Source organism: Martes martes, assembly GCF_963455335.1.
Source record: "Martes martes genome assembly, chromosome: 13".
In the NCBI taxonomy this organism is placed as follows: domain Eukaryota; kingdom Metazoa; phylum Chordata; class Mammalia; order Carnivora; family Mustelidae; genus Martes; species Martes martes.
This window is the reverse complement of record NC_137901.1, coordinates 7,901,193-7,921,858: the sequence shown is the minus strand read 5'-3', so window position 1 is coordinate 7,921,858 and position 20,666 is coordinate 7,901,193. Positions and strand designations below refer to the sequence as shown.

The 20,666-nt window shown below is 40.3% G+C and overlaps 1 protein-coding gene across 1 annotated transcript in view; it reads right to left on the bottom strand.

Moving 5' to 3' along the window:
- Window positions 1-10,363: 10,363 nt before the first annotated feature.
- The window catches only part of CD226 (CD226 molecule), a gene marked incomplete at its 3' end in the record, with an annotated part of 65,238 nt that continues 54,935 nt past the window's right edge, over window positions 10,364-20,666 (bottom strand). The window contains 3 exon segments of the mRNA XM_080821824.1: window positions 10,364-10,477; window positions 12,396-12,447; window positions 16,587-16,689. Of these exon segments, the coding sequence (XP_080677950.1) occupies window positions 10,364-10,477; window positions 12,396-12,447; window positions 16,587-16,689 (269 nt within the window).

The following is a 20,666-nucleotide window of genomic DNA, read 5'->3' as shown; positions in this document are numbered from 1 at the left end:
TGGTATTGAACCTCTTGTCACCAGGATTTAGACCTATTTGCATCTGTTTCTCAAACTTAATCTTTAGATATTAAGTGGGCATTTGTTGTTAGTTCACTAGATTAATTTGTGAGGAGTGTTTTTCCTTTTGTAGGGTCATGTCTTTAAAGAGAGTCCAAAGCTTCCGTCTGTCTTCCATGATCAGAGACATCAGAGTGGGTGAGTTCACCTGCACGGAGCAGGCATGCGGCTGGAATGTCCAGCTGCGGTAGGTCTGGCCAAAGTCATGCATTTGAAGGAGGCGATGACAACCGTATGAGAGCTTTCAGACCTATCAGCTGGGAGAAGCTTGGAACACAAGGGGCAGTGAGGGGGCCCTTCTTTGTCAATGTGGAACGAAACCCTGCTTCCCCTGGATATGAATTTTTGGTGCCCCTTTCATAACAAGCTGGTGATGTGAACTTCTTCCTCTTTTTCTTCTTCCTCTTAAAGTCATGAGGACTATGAAAAGTACAAAAGTTTGTATAAGTTTGGAGCCAACATCAAAGAAGATATTTAATAAGTGCCTGCCACAGGGCACGGCCCAGGAGCAATGGCTCTGCTATTTTTGTAATATAACGAAGAAAAACAAAACCAAAAATCTCCCCAAATGGCAAAACTGCTATCCTTATTTCTAAATGAGTCAAGAAAAACATTAGGCAAATTTGCCTAATTTTGATATCCATATGGTGAATTAGAAAAATAAATATGTTTGAGCAAGACCTAGATAGGATATCTAAGCATTCATGAAAATATGAATTATCCTAATATCTTGGTGTTTCAGGCTACTGCTTTATAGGATCTCCAAGGCCAGTCAACCACTAACTACTTACTGAAGGCTTGCTGCTTACAAAACATGAGTCAAGGGCATGCGACATCTCCTCGCTTTTGGTTCTTGCCCACTTTTTGATACACATCAGTGTCAGGCAGGAGCTCTGACAGCAAATGGGTACTTGGCTTTGCCCAGAAGACATGAGATAGCAAGAAATTAGGGGTTAGGGAAGGCGAGAGAGACTAGCCTCCCCAGCTTCCTAAATCCCTTTCTCCAAGCTGTCTCTGAATTTCTCCCTTTTTTTGCCTTTTCTGCTTTTTTTTAATCCTAGGAAATTATTAGACAGGGTTGTCGAACATAGCTCCAAAATTAGCTCCCGTTATTTGAATTGCATAAATGTTTTAAACCACGTTCTCTAAAATTCCCAACTCCTTTCTTGACACAAACTTGAGCAGAAGACAAATATGCAGTTACCCACTTTCTCTGCATGTGTGAATTACAGAGCTCCGTTCTATGTACCTTATAATCTTCCAAATATTTGCAAACTTTGGATATAAGGTAGCCAAAAGAGAAAATGCTATTTCAAAATTTAATTTTAAAACCATCGTCTGAATCTTCTAAGAGCTAAGAATTCAAAATGAGCAGGAGTTGAGCTCTCCTCTAAGGAGTTTGCCATTTAGGGAAGAAGTATGCATTTCAAGTCACGAAGCAGGTACAATCTGTCTGTGATATTCAGCCAATATCCCTTGACTTAGTAAACCCTTTCTTCTTCCAGTATTTAAATTATTTAAAAAATTATTTTAGTTAGCCTACTGTTTTTGAAGTTTATGGGTTTTTTTAGTAATTATATTTCAGGGAGCTAAATATAGAGACAGAGTTTGATGTCCAAAACAATAAATACTAAAGCCACTAACCAGAAATAACCCTCACTCTTGGCAATAGAATCTAAAGAAAGAATGCTACAGAGGTATTTTGTAGATATTCTACTTAGCTCTCCTACCTCCTTCCCCACCATGTCTGATCTTCTTTCTCAATACAGAGGAGGAATAGCATTTGAACCACTGAGATGGCATGAGGCATTGAGAGTTCTGACAGGGAAACTTAACGGAAGTAAATTGCTATAAATTTACAATTTGTAAATGGGACATCTAGGTATTTGATAAGAAAGAACGCCCACTGCTACTTGTAATATTGTGCACAACCTAGACTGATATGGGTGCTATTTGGTATCTCAGGTAAAATCAACATAGTTTATAAAAATATAATTCCATCCTTCACGTGGCATTTCTCCTTCCTAGTTCTTCAACAGCAATGTAAATTGTACGGAGATCCAAAAGGCATTATATCCCCGGAAATGTTATATTATGGTGCTTGACATTTTAAACAATAATATTTATTTGTTATATTTAATGGTGCATTTAGGTTGAATTTATGAATGGGATTTGGAGCATTATGATCTCTCAGATAGTTCAGGTCATTGCTGATGACTCAAGAAAAGAGATCATATTTGTCCTTTTTGGTTCCTTTCTAGATACTGTGTATCTAAAGCTTATATAACATATGATTCATACAATGATAACCCGTGGTTATTACTAATGCTTTTCCCTAATTTGAAGGAGACGGTAACGGGTTTGGGGTTGTTTGCTTGATATTAGTCTACCTCAATAGAAAATTCCAACATTACTCCCATTAACATGTGAAGAGAAAGAGGGTTGAGTTGGAGAAGAAATTTGTGAATGATCTTTTTGAAAAGTTTTGCAGTATTTTAATTTATGGCCATAGGTAGTGAAAAAACGATGGGGCAGCTTTGCCTTGGGTCTATCTCTCATGGTAAAGACCCCTCGTATTCAGTGACCAAATACTGAAGCGCCCAAGAAAATATTTTTAAAAGCAATCTCTCCGCTGGCACTCTTACCATGCTGGTCCTCAAAGCATTCAATGTGGAACCACCGATTTACCTGCCCACAACTCATCCTACAACTGCCCTTGGGTCCACTTTCCTAATAATGACCTTCTGAGTATTGGTGCTTTTCTGATCATCTCACTTCATCCTTCAACTACAAACCTCATAGGTAATGACTACTGGATGTTTACTATGTGCCTTAGATGTCTGTAACACTTTACATGTTTCATTCATTAAAGCTTTCTAAAATCCCAGAGAATAGGAATTGTCACTATTCTCACATTACATTTGAGCAAACAGTGGTTACATTGGAGGCACACAGTGGTTAAGCAGCTTCTCCAATGTTCCCCAAACCTTCTAGGTGAGCAAAGCCAGGATTTGAATCAAGATATTTGACTATAGGGGTGCCTGGGTGACTCAGTGGGTTAAGCCTCTGCCTTCGGCTCAGGTCATGATCCCAGGGTCCTGGCGTCAGGCTCTCTGCTCAGCAGGGAGCCTGATTCCGCCCCCACCCAACCTCTCTGCCTACTTATGATCTCTATCTGTCAAATAAATAAGTAAAATCTTAAAACACACACACACACACACACACACACACACACACACACACACACGGGGAGGGCTCCTGGGTGGCTCAGTTGGTTAAGCATCTGCCTTCTGCTCAGGTCATGATCCCGGGGTCATGGGATCCAGCCCCACATCGGGCTCCCTGTTCAACAGGGAGCTTTCTTCTACCTGTCCTGCTCCCCTTGCTTGTGCGTTCTCTCTCTCTCTCTCTCTCTCTCTCTCTTTCTCTCTCTCCCTCTGTCAAATAAATAAATCTTAAAAGGTAAAAATACCCGAGGAAGGACTTCCAGGTTTAATGCTAACACATAAAGAGCTTGGAAGATGTCACTGCCTTGATTACAACAAGAAAAAGCTAAACAGATTAAAAATCAGCGACTTCTCAGAGAACTGAGGTTTGAAGGCAAACCCCCAAATCTGCAGAGACAGATGCATCCGTACAGCTACAACAACCAGTATCTCCTTCCCCGGGGCTGAAGCACCCGAGCCGCAAACTCTGAGAAACACTTAGATGGTGAGCAAGGTAAGCTGTTGGCGCATAATTGTGGGTAACGGGATTGTAAGAAACTCACAGGGACCATAGCCTGGGAGGGACCCCACACTTTCATGGGCTTTTCCTCCAGGAAACTCACCAGATTCTCGTCATGAGGACCCGAGAAAGGTCCCTTCATGTCTCTGGCAAGGAAAGGGGCAAGGTCACCACTGTGAAATAAGCCAAGAACCTTCTCAATAACAAAGACCCACTTACCCTCCAGAGGAAAGGACTTCACCAGAGCCCAGGTCTCAAACTTGGTCTGGGCTCCTGTGCTCTTCCTGCCTCACTAAGGAATTAAAGAATAGTAATAATAACATAATCAACAGGGGCCAGGCCTTCATGGAAATGGATTGAAAGCTTGACAACCAGGGATAGGAAAGTAGGGAGCAGAACGGGAAAGCAATTCTATTGGAGAAATCTTTGTGAATGTCACAGACCAAAGACACATCAAAATCTGTAATAAGAAATTTTAGTAACATTGAAAGAAAATTGGAGAGCTCAAAACCTTACCCAATTTTTATTCACCAGAGGTCCTCTTGAATACTTAGGATAAAGGTTGTAAAGAACAAGTGACTGACTAAGGAGATCATCTTAAGAGTGAATTTCAGAAAAATTAAAAATAATTTGAGATTCTTTAAAATTTTGAAGAGTGAAGAAAGTTATCAGATCTTCTCAAATTTTTGTCTTACAAATACGGTCTGGCATCGCTCTTCCAGGATTTGGAGAATTTTGCTTGACATTTTCAACTCAGGGAATATTTTCACTCACAATCCAGAAAGGACCTTTGCTTCTTTGACCACATGTGCAAGATCGGCACTGCCAACTCATTGCTTTCTTCCTTTAATGTTTGTTTCTACACGTCAAGTGGTACTCGGTATAATTTTATGACATTTATATTATTCTAATAAGCAGTTTTCCATTAAACATGGACAAAGTTCAACTCAACTTACTTGGAATGTTGGAAGTTATATGTTACAAAGAAGTTGATATTTTGTGTAAAAAGACATGCCTGTCTAGACATAAGTTACAGTTTTAAAAATCAGTAAACTGGACTAAAGTTAAAGTCCAAGAATAATATGCAATAGATGTGTTCTTTGGGAGGCAGGTGAATCTTCAGATCCAAATCCAATCTCAATACCCCTATTAAAAATGAATTGTTGTAAAAAAAAAAAATAAAAATAAAAAAAAAATAAAATAAAAAAAAATAAAAAAAAAATAAAAAAAAATAAAAAAAAAATAAAAAAATAAAAAAAAATAAAAAAAAAATAAAAAAAAAATAAAAAAAAAAAAAATGAATTGTTGGCCACTATTCCAGTACTCCTGAGAGTATTGATATGGATTATAACTTGTATTTGTCTATTCACTAACTTACTCAGAGGCAACCTTGGATATATTTGGATACACCGGTAATAGATTCAGGTATTACATAAGGTCCTGAATTTATATTAGTCTATCTAAAATATGCCATCCTACTTATGGACTGCTGGAGTTGCCACATTTCCTCCCCGTTTCCCAAACATCGGTGTCCAAATGCTGTTATAATTCACCCCTATCATCTCATTCAAATCAATTAACTGTTTTTCTAGAACAGTCAACATGAGCTTCCAAAGATTACAAGAAATACCCCCGACTCTTCCAAACAGAAACCCAAATATTATAGGCTTCTTACTGTTCCTTGTTCAGGGCACTGAGTAACATTTGCAATCTGGAACCTCATAGCCTTTTGTACTAGGGCATTTTTGAGAATTGATTCCAGGTTTTATGTTCCTTTGTCTTCATTTTTTCTGAAGGGAGACAGAGGACGACAGTTCTGCAGGAAGCTATTAAGTACCACTGCTTAATGACCCAAGTCTAGGGTAACTTTTTCAGGAAGTTAAAATTGTTGGAAACATCTGCTGCATCACAGAGAATCTGGAGAGATTATCTAGGTCACTGGTGAAGAGTTTGAGATAAACTTACAGTAAATACAGAACCATTGAAAGCTAAAAAGAGAAAATTATTAGCTCTAGGTGAAAACCAAAGTTCTGTAGGAGAGAAGCACGATATTTACCATTTGTTCCAGCTGAGAAGAGTGTTGGCAAAGTCATAAAAACATAAACACCAAATACTGAGATAACTCAATTTTAATACAAATCTTTCGGAAGGGTGGGCACATGAGAAAGGTAGGAGTGTGTGGTGAGTCCATGGAGAAGAAAGCATCCACATCAGTAAACAATGTCTAAAATTGAAAAAAAAAATCTAGTGATATAACCATGCTCTTCAGAAAAGTAGAAAAAAATAAAGTAAATGGAGGAAGTAAAATTTGTTGTCTCAATGGAGGGAAAATGTGAAGGGCAGGAAACAACTTTTTTTTCCCCAAAAACCCCTCATACAGCACTTTGATTTTGAACTACATGCACTTAGAAAATGCACTGAACGTTGCATTGATATTGAAGTTATAAAGCCTCCGTGGTTTGAATTTTTTCTACATTTAACTCTTTATGTTAATATTATTCCTCTTAGAGGACTTTTTCCCTAATATTCTTTGATGGCAAATAAAACTAATGATGGTGAAACGCTGCACTTTATTCATTCAAACAACAGAATTCAGTGTGTCAAGGACCTTGAATGCCTTACAAAACCAGAGAATCTGAAATTACACATAAAACTGGAAAAAAATGTTCTACACACGGTAACTATATTACTCATCATTCAAACAGGGACCATAGGCAATGCATGGGAATTACTGCAGACATTCATCACACAGATCCCCAGATTAGGTCTTTTATGACCACCCCTTCCAACACAGTTAGTGCTTTGAATCTGAAATACTATGTAAACCAACCTTGAAGATTTGTAAAATTCCCTTAGAAAGTATTGCAGCAGCTTCTAGAAGCCACAGCTCTACATACGGGTCATGAGCAATAGAAAAGTTTTTAAAAATACTTGTTTTTATGTTTCAGATAAATGTATAAGAGCCCAGAAACTTGACTTAAAATAATTCCAGTGAAAAGACCAGTGGAAACAAATGTTAATTTATGCAAAAGCCTGACCATGAAGGTCAACGCTTTCTAGGCACTACATTCTAATAGCGGCCAAACTAATAATGGTACCTGTGTTGTAAGTTTGCATCACTATATTTTTCAAAGATGTTTTTTCACTATTGTGGAAAGAAGCTAAAGATTGTACTCACAATTAAGTGCCTCCGTCGGAACTTTATAAACATTGAGTTCTGCAACACCTCCAATCTTGCTGAAATCTCATACAAGCAGTACAGAATATAGCACATTGTTATAAATCGAGGAGAAGCACTTTGATTACAGCAATTTCTAATTACAATGTGGACTCTACCGGTTTGGTGAATTACTGTAACACAGCTGCAGATGTGACTTAAGAGAGTTCTAAATAAATCAACGTAACTTGAATATTTACAATGAAAGTAAACTTACTAAAATTATTTTTATCTTCCTTTGACTTGTAAATTGATAGCCAATGTATTTTAAATGTATATGTATAATATTTTAGTAATAAATCGACTTCCTTAAAAACCCTACAAATTTAATATTTACTAACTAAAGAATATAGCCTCTTCTGCTGCCTCGCATCCATAAGCATAATTACAAGCTAATGAAATTTCAATTCTATTTTCTCAGTGTGCATAAAGGCCTTTAAATAATGTCTCAAGGTCTCTCTGATGATAATAGAATCAATACCTAGTCATCGTAGGTTAATGGCATGTATTCTTTCCCCAACAAAACTGCATACTCTGTAATGACATTTAACAAACTTACCTAACTTGTCATCACACAGCAATTCCCTTTAATTGGTTACTTTCATGTAAATATTCAAATTTACATTTATGGCATTCAAAGGAAACATAGATTTTTATGTAATATATTATATATCATCATAAATTACTTATGTAAGAAAGAATCCAAGGAAGCATCTTGCTCCCTAAGTAGCACCTTTCAAAAAAGATTTAAAACATAATTTAATTAAATTCTGACCTTTTATTCTGTGGAACAGTTTTGATCGGTTTCCTTAGTAACAACCAGAATAGTAGGTACAACAGATTAGGGGAAAATACACACACACACATCAGTGTGTGTGTGTAACACACATACACACGCAATATGCTATACATACCATGTATTATTTCTATAGTAGGTATATATATATGAGAGTTATAAAACTCTAGCTAATTAGGAATAATATTAAACAGATAATAATGAAAGTGCTTCATTAGTAAGTAAAGATGTCCAGGGAAAGAAACTTAGTGAGTAGAATTTCATCAGCATGAACAGCTGAGAGCGTTAACAGGACCAGTGGTGGGGTCGGCGGGGTGGGGCGGGCAGAGAAGTTCCAACAGGACTAAGAAGGGTTCTAAATGTCTGAAAAATCCTGAGCTCTGCAGAGGAGGAACACACAGGAACAGGAACAAGAGGAGGGACAGAGGATAAAGTTCTCATAAATATTCTGAGTGACAGATTAAAGAAAAGGCAAAACATGCGTGGGAAAAGAGACCTGTTTTAAATGGTCTGCAGACTCTGCTGTAGAATCTTCCATGAGTGAAACCGCCAGGACGGTGGCATCTGGTTGTACTGTGTACCCGGCACCCCCCGACCCCGTCATCTTCTCTGTTCAAGTGGGATTTTCATTTCCCCATATTGCATTGGGGAATATTTCCTCCTCACCCATATTAGTCATTGAGAATTTGGAAATACCTCATGAGAGGGGACATTTTTGCTTTTTCTCTTTTGAAGCCGGCAGGGGCACTCACAATTTCTGTGATTCACAGAATCATTGCTCTATTGGGTGTGCATAGTAGTTAAAGCTATCATCAAAAAATATCCATTGACTCACTTAAGACTGTAAATTGCAGCTTCAAATCTGCCCAGATACCATGAGAATTTGGTTTTGGTTTACTTAAAGTTATCATAAAAACCTACAACTTTGATACTTACATGCAATTTTTGTGGTGAATGTTTTAGACATGAGTAATAAATATTTGAGACATGAATGATCGCTATCTTTGGTAACGACCACTGTGGTTTCAAGGTGATCATGATCCTTATTTAGCTTCAGAACTACTTTTCATTGTGTGACCCCATCTAGAATGTGGACAATGGCAGGACAGCCACTAATTACCGTGTATTGACATCACTAGGGTTGTCTTTGGCCAAACTGTAAAGGAAGACAAGGTTCTCTCTGTACCTTCCCATTCTTTGTTCCCTGTTCCTCCTTCCCTATAGCCCTCCAAGGTGCCTCCCCATCATGTTTCTACCACAACCCAAACCACACTTGCAACTAACATTCTTTTTCTTATATTCATATTTCCCATAATTATTAAAAAAGAAAAACAACTAATAATGCCTAGGTGCCTGACTCTTTTGAGAGACTTCACATATTTAAAATAGTTCTCGGGGCACCTGGGTGGCTCAGTGGGTTAAAGCCTCTGTCTTCAGCTCAGGTCATGATCCCAGGGTCCTGGGATCGAGCCCCGCGTCGGGTTCTCTGCTCAGCAGGGAGCCTGCTTTCCTCTCTCTCTCTCTCTCTGCCTGCCTCTCTGCCTACTTGTGATCTCTGTCTGTCAGGTAAATAAATAAAATCTTTTTAAAAAAATAAAGTAAAATAGTTCTCAAAAGTAGAAAAATTCAATATCAAAAACATGAAGTTATTATTGGACCATGTACTGTACTTGCTCATAAAGCTAAGCCAGAGAGAGTAGAAAGAATTCCAGGCGGAATCAGGGATTCCTTCATTTGATAACAGAAAGGAAGAGGTTTCCGTGTTCTATTTGTCTTCCTCTTGACCACTCATTTATTTCTGCTGCCAACTACCCTTCTGGACTCTGCCGATAGAGCAGATTTTAAAGTGGGGAGAGAGCGCGCTAACCCAGATCCATCCCACGTCTCTCCTTAGTTGGTGAACAGGAGATGTTTGGGAATGGCTTGCACTCCACATTTGTTGGTCACCAGCCAACATCCCCCCACCCCCCTCCTCTAATGATACTCTGAATTCCCTGGTAATGTGCTTTGGCCTCAGTCCTTGTTCTAGAGGTGAACCCTTAATTGACTTACACCATTTCATCCTTTCCAGTCATGATGCCTGTTCATTGATGGTCAAATAACCAAATCCATTTACCTTTATCAGAGAAGTAAACTCTCTACCCGGCAGAAACAAGGATTGTGAATTGCCAAGAGTTGTTGGAAACACAGGGAAACACGTGAATAAGAGTTAGGCTAACACCAATACAGTGGACCCAACACCACGAAAGGAGACCCAGAAATAGGTTTATGCCCTTACTTAATCCGAGATGTGACATTTAAACCTTCAGAAATAACTCTTGTCTGAAGCTGGATCCCCCCTGGATTGTTCCATTACATGACTCAGTGAGTTTCCCTTTACGTATATACTAATGAGAATCAGGTTTTCTGAAACATTTCTGTTAAGAATGTTCTTCAGGTTATAAGGTATTTTTCCTATCAAATTAAATAAATGTAGCCAACTAGTATCCAGGGTAGGCACTGAGTAGTGGGAAAAAAATAATATAAAACAGTCATCATAAATCTGCTCCGCTCAAGGGAAGCGCTTAGATTCTGGTCTTCGGCCTGTGAGAGAAGGCTGGGTAGTTGACATAAATATCCTCTCTTGCACCATCCGATGACTGATTGGTAGAGTCGGGATTTCTGTAGTTGTTGGCTGCCTAGAAAGAGACAGAATGTCAATGATTCACTGCATTTCAGCAGCCAATAAAGATACTCAAAACAAATCTTTCCTCAAATCGACCACAATGTAAGTCAAATTTCTATTATAATTAATCTCATAAAACATGCCCTCCATTGTACTGAGCTTCTGTGAAAAATCACATTTTTGACTTGCTGGGCTCAGAGTAAGACGCGGCAGGGGGCTATTCCAGATTGTCCCTTGCTGTATTAGACTATGAAACACTTAGTCTTGGAACTCTTTCCCAATATCCCAGGCTGTTTTGATAAGAACTATCAGTCTCATTTTTATATGGGAGTCTAGTATAGTATTTCCCATAGTGGGTACACAGTGTCATGTCTTGACAATAAGCAACTAAATGCAATAAAAGAAACTAACAAAACATACTGGCATTACTTTCAAGATGATGTCATATACTCATTAACATTCTCTACGCTAATCAAGTCACTGTGACCACCTACACATGTATGTGGCAGAAAATATATAGCCATGGGTGAGACAGAGAGAAACTGAGAGGAAAACAAGAGGAAGAGAGAGGGGGGTCTTTCGTGAGTACTTTGGAAATTGAGAGTGGTTTGGGTGCTTGCAAAGAAAAAGCGAAAGGAAAGCTGTGGTTCCACTGGTCATTCCAGAGCCTGCGGAAAACCCCAACGCAATCAAGTAGGTCGGTTTCTTTCTCTTTCACAGTCCAACTTACTATCTTTCTAATCATCGTTCAAAATATCCTGACTTGGGGCACCTGGGTGGCTCAGTGGGTTAAAGCCTCTGCCTTTGGCTCAGGTCACGATCCCAGGGTCCTGGGATCGAGCCCCGCATCGGGCTCTCTGCTCAGCAGGGAGCCTGCTTCCCTTCCTCTCTCTCTGCCTGCCTCTCTGCCTACTTGTGATCTCTGTCTGTCAAATAAATAAATAAAATCTTTAAAAAAAAAAAATATCATGACTCTACCAAAGTCTGAACAAGTTGAATACTTAATGTAGGAAGTTGCAAAGCTCCTTCCCTCCCCTGACATTCACAGCAGTCAATGTGGCTTTATATTGGCTCTAGTGGACAATGGTGAAGGACAAAGAAGGGACCCCAACATTGCATAGGGCAGCACTGTTGCATCACTTGCTGGAGCGGTAGATGAGACAAGGCGAAGACTTCTTTAGTCTTTCCAGTTACTGTCAAAAAGCCAGACATGAATTCTTCAGAAAAAAATGTTTGTTGTGTAAAGAGTATCTAATAGAAGAAAAATTTAAACCGATAAATAAATAGGTAACAGAAATCTGAAACACACATATTAGATGGTCGGAGAGTTATCATTACTTGATGTTTTGGTCATATAGAATTCAACTGCAAATAAGTAAACTTATTTACTTAAAGAGAAACTTATGTAATTTTAGATAACACTTGGGGAAATGTTTTGCTGTAAGATTGTGTAAACAGGGGTGCCTGGGTGGCTCAGTCGGTTGAGCGTCTGACTCTTGGTTTCAGCTCAGGTCGTGATCTAAGGGTCATGAGACAGAGGCCTGCGTTGGGCTCCGTGCTCAGTAGGGTCTACCTGAAGATTCTCTCCCTCTACCTACCTCTTGGCCCCACTCTCTCTCTCTCTTTCCTTCTCTCTCTAAAATAAAACAAATAAATCTTTTGAAAAAATTTTGTAAACAGAATCATATATGTTAAAGAGAGAATCTGGCCAATAGTGGAGACAATAAGCATGAAAGTAAGACAAACTGTTTCAAAGGACGTCGATAATAAGAGAATAAGTCAGAGAACAGGTGTTTCCTCAAATAGCCGATCTGCTACATGGCCAGGGAATTGCGAGGAGAACAATAAAACTGTCGACTGCAAAATGGACCGACTTTACAGGATATTACAATGCACAAAAGGGGGGGAAAGACAGCTCTGAGAAAATTTACCTTATTCTGTGCATCACAGGAGTCTTTAAATAGTTCCTTCTGTCTCCTTCTCCTGAGAAGACATATTCAGTAGAGGCATTAAGATCCACACTCCAGCACTAGGATTACTGCATACAGTCATACACCTTACTTGTACCCCAGCCTACATGCCCTCACTAAATATGTTGAAGTTGCTTCACACATACTTGCTCAAAATTCCCTTAACCTAATTCTTCATTTTCCACAGATGGTAAAGGCATCTAAATGGATATCCAGCCAGTGTATATTAGTAATTAATCTCAGCTTACTAAAGAATGGTTCATAGTAGGTTATTGCAAAAATGGCTTACTGCCTTTTCCAAATAACCTTGAGCTTAGAGATTTCCCACAATTAAAAATTTCCTTTTCAATGCCAACAGTGTAACCTCTTGAATGACAGTGATAGTAGAGTTAAGTTTTAGAGAAACTCAGGTGTTTTACTAGACCTCCTCAATGGATGGTTTTATGTAGCTTTCATCAAAAACTCTGTCTTTAACTCAGATTGGGAACCAGAGGCAAGAGAGGAAAAGTAACTTGCCCTAAGTCATGTGGTTGGTTAGTGGTAGTATCGGGATTTGAATCTACTGTCTTCCTTCATGGCCATCAGGCTCACTGCTTCTGGAGCTATGATGCCACAGTTCCTTGGGCCATCTGGAGCCGTGCCATTCCGTAAACTCTCCACCATCCCAGTGAAGACTATAAAACCTAACGTCAGGAGGAATCTTCGAAAATTCAAGAGAAGAAGAAAAGGGACCACGATAACTGAACATGCACTGGACAAAAGGACTCTACCCCAAGCGCAGGGAGACAGTTATTCCAGGAGATGATGGTTATCTTTTTTTCACCCCCCCCTAAAGAAAAGACTTTTATCAGACCACGGAGGAGATGGGTTAGATGCAAAAAAGTAAGGGTTTTTTCCCTTTATGCAAAAGATGAAGTTGTAATTCCTTTACGGAAAGTTTAAGAACCAGTCACGCTCGTCTCTCTCCAAGGCAAGGTTGTTCAAATGATGGATGCTGTTCTCTCCTCGTTGCTGGGAAATCCTCCTACTGTGTCGACATCATCACAGATTGATCTTACTCTGTGTGTATTTGTTTACCTTTGAAGAATCTTTTATGCAATCAATTTATTTAAATTTTTGATGTGTAAGTTTGTTATGTGAAGGTGATATTTCCAGGTCCTCCACATAAATTATTTACTCCTCAAAAGAAATCTGTGATGTAGATGCTATTACTGTCCTCTTTTTACAAATGAAGAAACAAATCTACGACCTTGGAATCTTTTGTTAGATCATCGTTCACAAGGCTTGCTGTATCATAATATAGATTAACTTTCCCAAAGAGGTCCAAATAAGCATATTGTTTGCATAAGCCTAGAATATTCAATATGATGAAGAAAAGAGAACAAGACACTTAGAGTCAGATCCTCTGTGTTTAACTTGTGCTCGGCAATTTACCAGATATTTGCATCTATAAAGTTCAGTCTTCTCCTCTGTAAAATAAAGATGGTGAACACTGTGGTTTGTTCTAGGTTGACTGACCATTCTGGTTTGCTTGATTCTAAGGAGTTTCCCCGGAATGAGGGATTTTCAGTGCTGAAGCTGGGAGAGTCCCAGGCAAAGTAAAAGAAACTATTTGTTGTGAATATTAAAGTTGACAACAAAGGGAAAAAGAAGTGTCTAACATTTTGCACACTAAACATTACATTTCTTCTTATAGACACACACGTCAATGTGTAGACTATCTTTTGGCTCCTGCCACGCCTAACCAATGCCACACACGTCCACCAACCACTTAACCACACTTAACATGACCATTCTGATCTCTAACTGGAAGCAACACAAACTGAGAGCAGAAAAGGTGCGGGAAATGCCCCTGAACGCACAGGTGGGAAGGAAGGACTCGGTTTCTTTCAGGCACACTGTGGTCTCCCCAGTTCAGCACATCTGAAGCAGCAGGATTACTTTAAATGTTCACGAAGACCGAGTTCTGAAGACCACTGTTTAAGCCTGTGGGTCATTTTTCATAGCATTTCCATTCCAAGTAACCACCACAAATTGATACAGGCAACAAGGTAAGGAAGAACAAACATTTCTTCCTTTGTGATGTTCTGCCGTGATTACGCATTCAAGTCCACTAATCTTTTTATCACATTTAACCAAGTGGGACAATGTAGTCTACAGTTCAATTTAGCTATTCATGTAAAAGTGATGCATTTTCATGAAGCTAAATCCATCATGTCCAACATCTGTGACCCTCCGGAGATCCGTGCTGTCACTCACTCTCCCCTACCATGTCACCCGTGTTCCCGCGTGCTCCTGCTGTCACAGCTGCCCTCGGTGCATTTTTCATCAACCAGGGTGAAGCAGTAGAAAATTCCTTAGTGTCACTGACATCCTGGGATCCTTCCCTCAATTTGCTAATTTGCTCAATTTCCGACCAGGGAAAGACTTGAAGGCAGCCCGTGATGGAGAGAAAGGGGAAACGACAGTTCTGTGTTTCAATTTAATTAGACAAATGCTGATTGACCATTCGTTATTTGGAAAGATTAGTGCTAAGTGCTATCAACACTAATAAATGAATCGGACACAGTCCCTGTCATTTTGAACAGAAGGAAGGAGAGCACAGAAATGATGACACTACAAAGCAGGCCGCAAGGAGCAACAGAGAAGAAGTACAGTGGCTTCCGGATGGTGACATCATGTCTCTTTGCAGGGAGGGAGAACCAGGACAGACCTCCCAGAGGGGACATGGGTCCCACGCCTTGACGGAGCCACAGGAGTAAAGCCAAACATGGGGGAACAGCATTTTGTTAGCTACTCAAATGGGACGGGAGTCGGGTATGTTCACAGAAAAAGACTTGCAGTTTTAACAAAATTTGTCAGGAATGTAGCAAATATCAATGAGCATTAGGTTGGGGTCCCACTAATTAGGTGGAAGTCAGGACAGTGGGCGCCTTTGATACGGGTTCACGAGTTTGAACATTATTCTCGTGGCGACAGGAAGACAAGAGAAGGTGTTGAACAGGAAGGACGCCGCCCGTCCAGCTTTCAGAAGAGCAACCAGGAAGAGTCAGATGTGCTCGAGAGAAAGAGGAGACAGCGGGGGCTGGGAGCAGACGGGAGCAGGAACTCCCCCCCGGGGAGCTGTGCTACCAGCTGCAAAGAGGGGAGGCCGGGATATGGAGACGAGACAGAGAAACCTACCTGAGCCTATTAATATGCACGTACGTGCAATGGGAGGGTGGTGTGGGTGTGAGTGTGCGTGTGTGTGTGAGTGTGCGCGTGTGTTTGGTAATACTGCGGGGGCGGAAGAGGAGAGGAGACGGATGTAGTCCTTCCCTCCGCCAACCAGAGAGCACTTCCATTAGGACAGAAGAATAAAGAGTAATTTTAATTCAGTATGATTACAGCTAACATTACCACAAACACCTAGACAAGTGAGTTGGTGAACATGAGACAGCAAGAAAGGGCAGAGCCAACCCAGAATAGTCCAGCATGTTCCCAAGAGTGTCACAGACAGTAAAAGGTAGGAAAATTTAGTAGAGGTCAATGGTCACCTACTCTCTCTAAGGTAGCTCCTTCCAACACACCTCTCTTCCTCAATCATTTTTTTTAGGAACAGCATCTATGTTGCTTGTCGCAGACACTGAACAACCATATAAAGTATGTTGCTTGTTTATTAGAATGCGTGTTCCATCACGCCTTGTTTGCTACTGTCCCAATAGATACTTGATGAATGAATACGTGAAGACATTATTACTGCTCAGCCCTGGTCTTCCCCTTCTCAGTATCTCTCCCTCGCACTCCCCTCTCATCACACACACACACACACACACACACACACACACACCCCACCTCTCACCCAATACCCTCTTCTCCTTGCAGGAGGAGGAAGATAGAGGGCAGAGCAGACACAGCAGAGGTCCCAGCAGCTGGCTGCCCAGAATATGAAAGCTTTGCTAACCCGGGAGCCGCTCCTACTACTTCTTAAATGAACTACTCTAGCTTCCTTCTCTGGTATCACAACTGCTTCTTCATTGTGTAAGAAAAACACCCAAAACTCTGCGTGTGAGTGCGGAGGCAGCTTGGCCAACCACGGGGTTAGGAACAGAGAGCCCCTCTCATCAGGATGACTCAGGGGAACCAAGATTCAGGATGAGCTGCAATACTCACCTCTTACAAGAAATGACGGTGACCGCGGTAATTAGAACAACGACCAGCAACAATAAAACTGCCCCTCCGGCCACAAAGAGAGTGTATCGGTTATCAGTTTTACCTAGGAGGAAAAAAATATAGTAGGAATTAGGAATTCAGCTAAAGCCAGAAAAAATGGTGGAAAATGAGGAAAAGGAACATTAATCAAAGTAACAACTCAAAACAATCCAATGAAAAAACACAACGAGATGATGGGGAAAAGACAATTTTTACTTTAGAGTCTTCTAAATATTTGTGACCTCTCACAGATTTTTAGGAGTTCCTTGATTCAGCTAAATTTAACCCCTTAAGAAGAACAAGAGTAAACAGATGAAGGGAGGGGCACCTGGGTGGCTCAGTCGGTTAAGCATCCAGCTGGGGATTTCGGCTCAGGGCCATGAGATCGAGCCCCACGTCACACTCCGCTCTGAGTGCGCAGCCTGCTTGAGATTCTCTCTCTCCCTCTTCCCCTCCCCCTCCCCCCACCTCTAAAAAAATAAATATGTAGGGGAAGGGGATTAAGAGGTACAAACTTCCAGTAATAAAATAAATGAGTCACAAGGATGAGAAGTACAGCATAGGGAATACAGTCAACAGTATTGTAATAACCTTCCGTGGTGACAGACGGTAACGAGACTTCTCGTGGTGACCTTCCATAATGGACGTAATTGTTGAGTCACTACACTGGACACCCGAAACTCATTTAATCTTATAGGTCAACTAGACTTCAGTTAAAAATCCAAAACACAACAAGAATAGAAAGAGTGTATGAGACATATATCCCTTCACCTTAAGGAGCTCCCAATCACATACATAAAATCTTCTGCAGAAAAAAAAAAAAATTATCAAGAGTATTCAAATGAAGGTTACTTTTTAAGTCTGATCTATTAAGCACATTCACGCAATGGTATAATTTTAAAAGTAGAATTTAAGAAATATTTCCTACTCAATCCAAGTTAATGATAAAACGTAATCAGAAAAAATAGGTTACTCCGAGTGAGTGCTTAAGCAGAAAGAACAACGGTCCAGAAATCTGCCCTTCTCTCCCGGATTCTGTCGCTCCTTAGCTGTGTGACCTCCAGCCAGTTCCTTCCCCGTCTCCGATGCCTTTCTTCATCTGTCAAGCGGTGACAATGACAAAAGTTCTAATGACATCACAGAATTGTGGTTGAGACTCCCATGAGGTAATATTCGAATAAGTGATGAACTACTAGAGCAACATCCCCTCTGGAGCAAGAGCTCAGTGAGGTCAGAGACCATTTTATCTTCAAAAAGGTCCTCCTGCGTGTGAGACTCCTCACCCACCGCCTCCCACAGAGCTCCCTCCCAGGAGAAGAAACCCCACCAATTTATGCTGTTCCCAGGGGCGTCTGGATGGCTTAGTTGGTTAAGCGGTGGGCTCTTGATTTTGGCTCAGGCCATGATCTCAAGGACATGAGATTGCGCCTCACGTTGGGCTTCATGGTCAGTGGGGAGTCAGCTGGAGGTTCTCTCTCTCCCCCTGTCTCTGCCCCTTTCCCTACCACCACCCCGCTCTCTCTTTTCCTTTCCAAAATAAATAAATAAATCTTTAAATATATATATCTATAGAGAGATATATATTTTATATATATTTGTCACAACTGGGAGTGAATTGGAACCTGGAAGCTGTCCCCATTGCCCCCCTCTTTGGAGCACGGAACCCGCCAGTCTCCCCTCCTGCAGAAAGGGGCCAGGCTGTGGCATATGAGCAGTGTGACTTCCCTCTAACCTTGAGAGTAAAGCCCAATGCTGTTCTGTAATTCCCATGTGGCCTGCATTCCTAGGGCAATATGAAAATTGTGCTTTTCACTGGGTTCTCCCTGATCTTTCCCTCAGATTATTTCTTCCTTCTTGACCTATTATTTAGCTGCAATTTTTTTCATGATAAGAACTCAAAGTCTACATCCACTCATCCTTTTGTACAAAGTGAAACTAAGTCAAGTAATAAACATTATTTTCATTTTTCAAACTCATTGAACCTATTAGGTGAACTTCAGAGACTCTGTACATACAGTCTAAGAATGGCTTTTGTCCAAATATGATGGAGGAAGGGAAAGCTAAATTTATTCAGAACAAAAATACATTGAACCACTCCTACAAAAGGAACAATGAAATTTTCTCCCTGTCAAATAAGAAATTAAGGTTTTTAAGTTCTTAGTACATTATAAAAAAGAACTGAACAAAATACCTGAAATTATTTCACATTGTAACACAGGACTCTAAAAGGACCACGCTTGCTGTACTGAAATAATTTGAACATCACAGATGCTAAGGTTAAGTCAAACAGGCAATCATGGTGAGGAAATGAAAGGTATGATTAAAATATTCATCGACAGTATTCCGGGAAAATTGTTTAACCACTTTTTAAAATGTTATTTAGACATTTGCTACAGTAAAAAAAAAAAAAATCTGGGTAGACTAGAGTTCTAAATTCTTCATGTAAACATTAGAAGAAAATGTTAGTAGTATTATTTAATCTCTGGAATGAGAAATGGCATAAAAATACATATATAGGATTGACCAGGTGAGTTGAAAAACATCTATAGTTATAATGATCACAAGATACATGTCAAGACAAAAAAAAAAATTTTTGTATCTTTAACACATCCTTGCTATTAAGAAAAAGCTGTAGAGGCATCGGGGTGGGGCCTGACTCTGGATTTCAGCTCAGGTCATGATCTCAGTGTCTTGAGATCCACCCCCCTCCCCTGCCCCCAGCGCGGAGCCTACTTGGGATTCTCTTTCTCCCTCTCCCTCTGCCCCCTGCCACTAGCACAGATACTCTCTCTCTCTCTCTCTCTCTAAAAAAGAGAAGGCTACAGAAGACAATATGAAAGATACAAGTAACTTACTATGGAAAAGCACATGAAGAATGAGCCTGTGTAAGAAGACGACTGGGGTCAGACAGAGCATCCCGAGCTCTCTCTGGAGTAGAAACTACCCCAGCTGCATCCGGAAAGAATTCGGTCTCTGTGTCACACCCTTTCACTAGGTGCTTACACATTCGATTGACTACTTTATTCTAAAGAAATGCTCAGAAATGTGAACATAGGGTTCTGTAAAACACTTAGAACAGAAAAAAGAAAATCCTCATTTCCCTCCAGTAGACTAAGAGCAAGACGGCCCGGCTGTGGTTCTCAAACTCACTTTGCATCCACATCACCTGCGGGCTTGCGAAGCCACAGATTTTGGGGCACCCCCCCGCCGAACCTCTGATCCAGAAGGTGCCAGTGGGTCTGCATTTGCAGCTCCCGTGCACCATCTATTTTGCTGACCTGAGGCCCGTTCCTCGAAAACCTGGGCTATAGACACTTGGCTGTTGTGTGTAGGGAATTCCAATGACATGGAAGTCTCCTGACTACAGACTACAAAGTTACGTAAAACTTCAGAACCAGCACCGGCAGTTGCACGTGCTGTAATATCTCCATCAAGTATAGGACTTATGGGAAAAGAGTCTGCAAGGGGACAAATGCCAAAATGTTAAAGTGATGATCTCCGGAGAGTGGTATTAAAAGCAATTCTTTCCTTTGGCTTTTTGGTATTTTCCAAACTTCCCAAAGGATGTATTGTTCTTTTGTTAATCAGGAAAAAAAAAAAAAAACCCATAGCATAAAAGCATAAGGGTCTGCATGCTTAAAACAGAATAACGTGACAAATTTTAGTGGTGATATTTAAAGTATAAGACGTAGATAATGTCTTTTGTAGAAGTATATTCAGAATCCTTAAGAATTAAGATGGCATTCCTTATTAAACTTCAATTAAACATAATTAAGTAGAAACCACTGAAATGTACTGGTTATCTGTGTCACACTCTTCAATTAAAAATGCAAAATTTAAATGTATCCTACAACGTCAAACATGTTACCTCCTTTTAACTTCTTCTAGTGATGTTGACCTGCTGGCGTCTGATCTCCTTATATTCACACATCTTTTAACACCTAGTATGAACTGGGTTCCTAAAGAAAAACACTGACTAGAGCAAAACTGCTTCTCTACTCACAATGCTGCGGACACTCGCTTCCACGGAGCTGGCCCAGA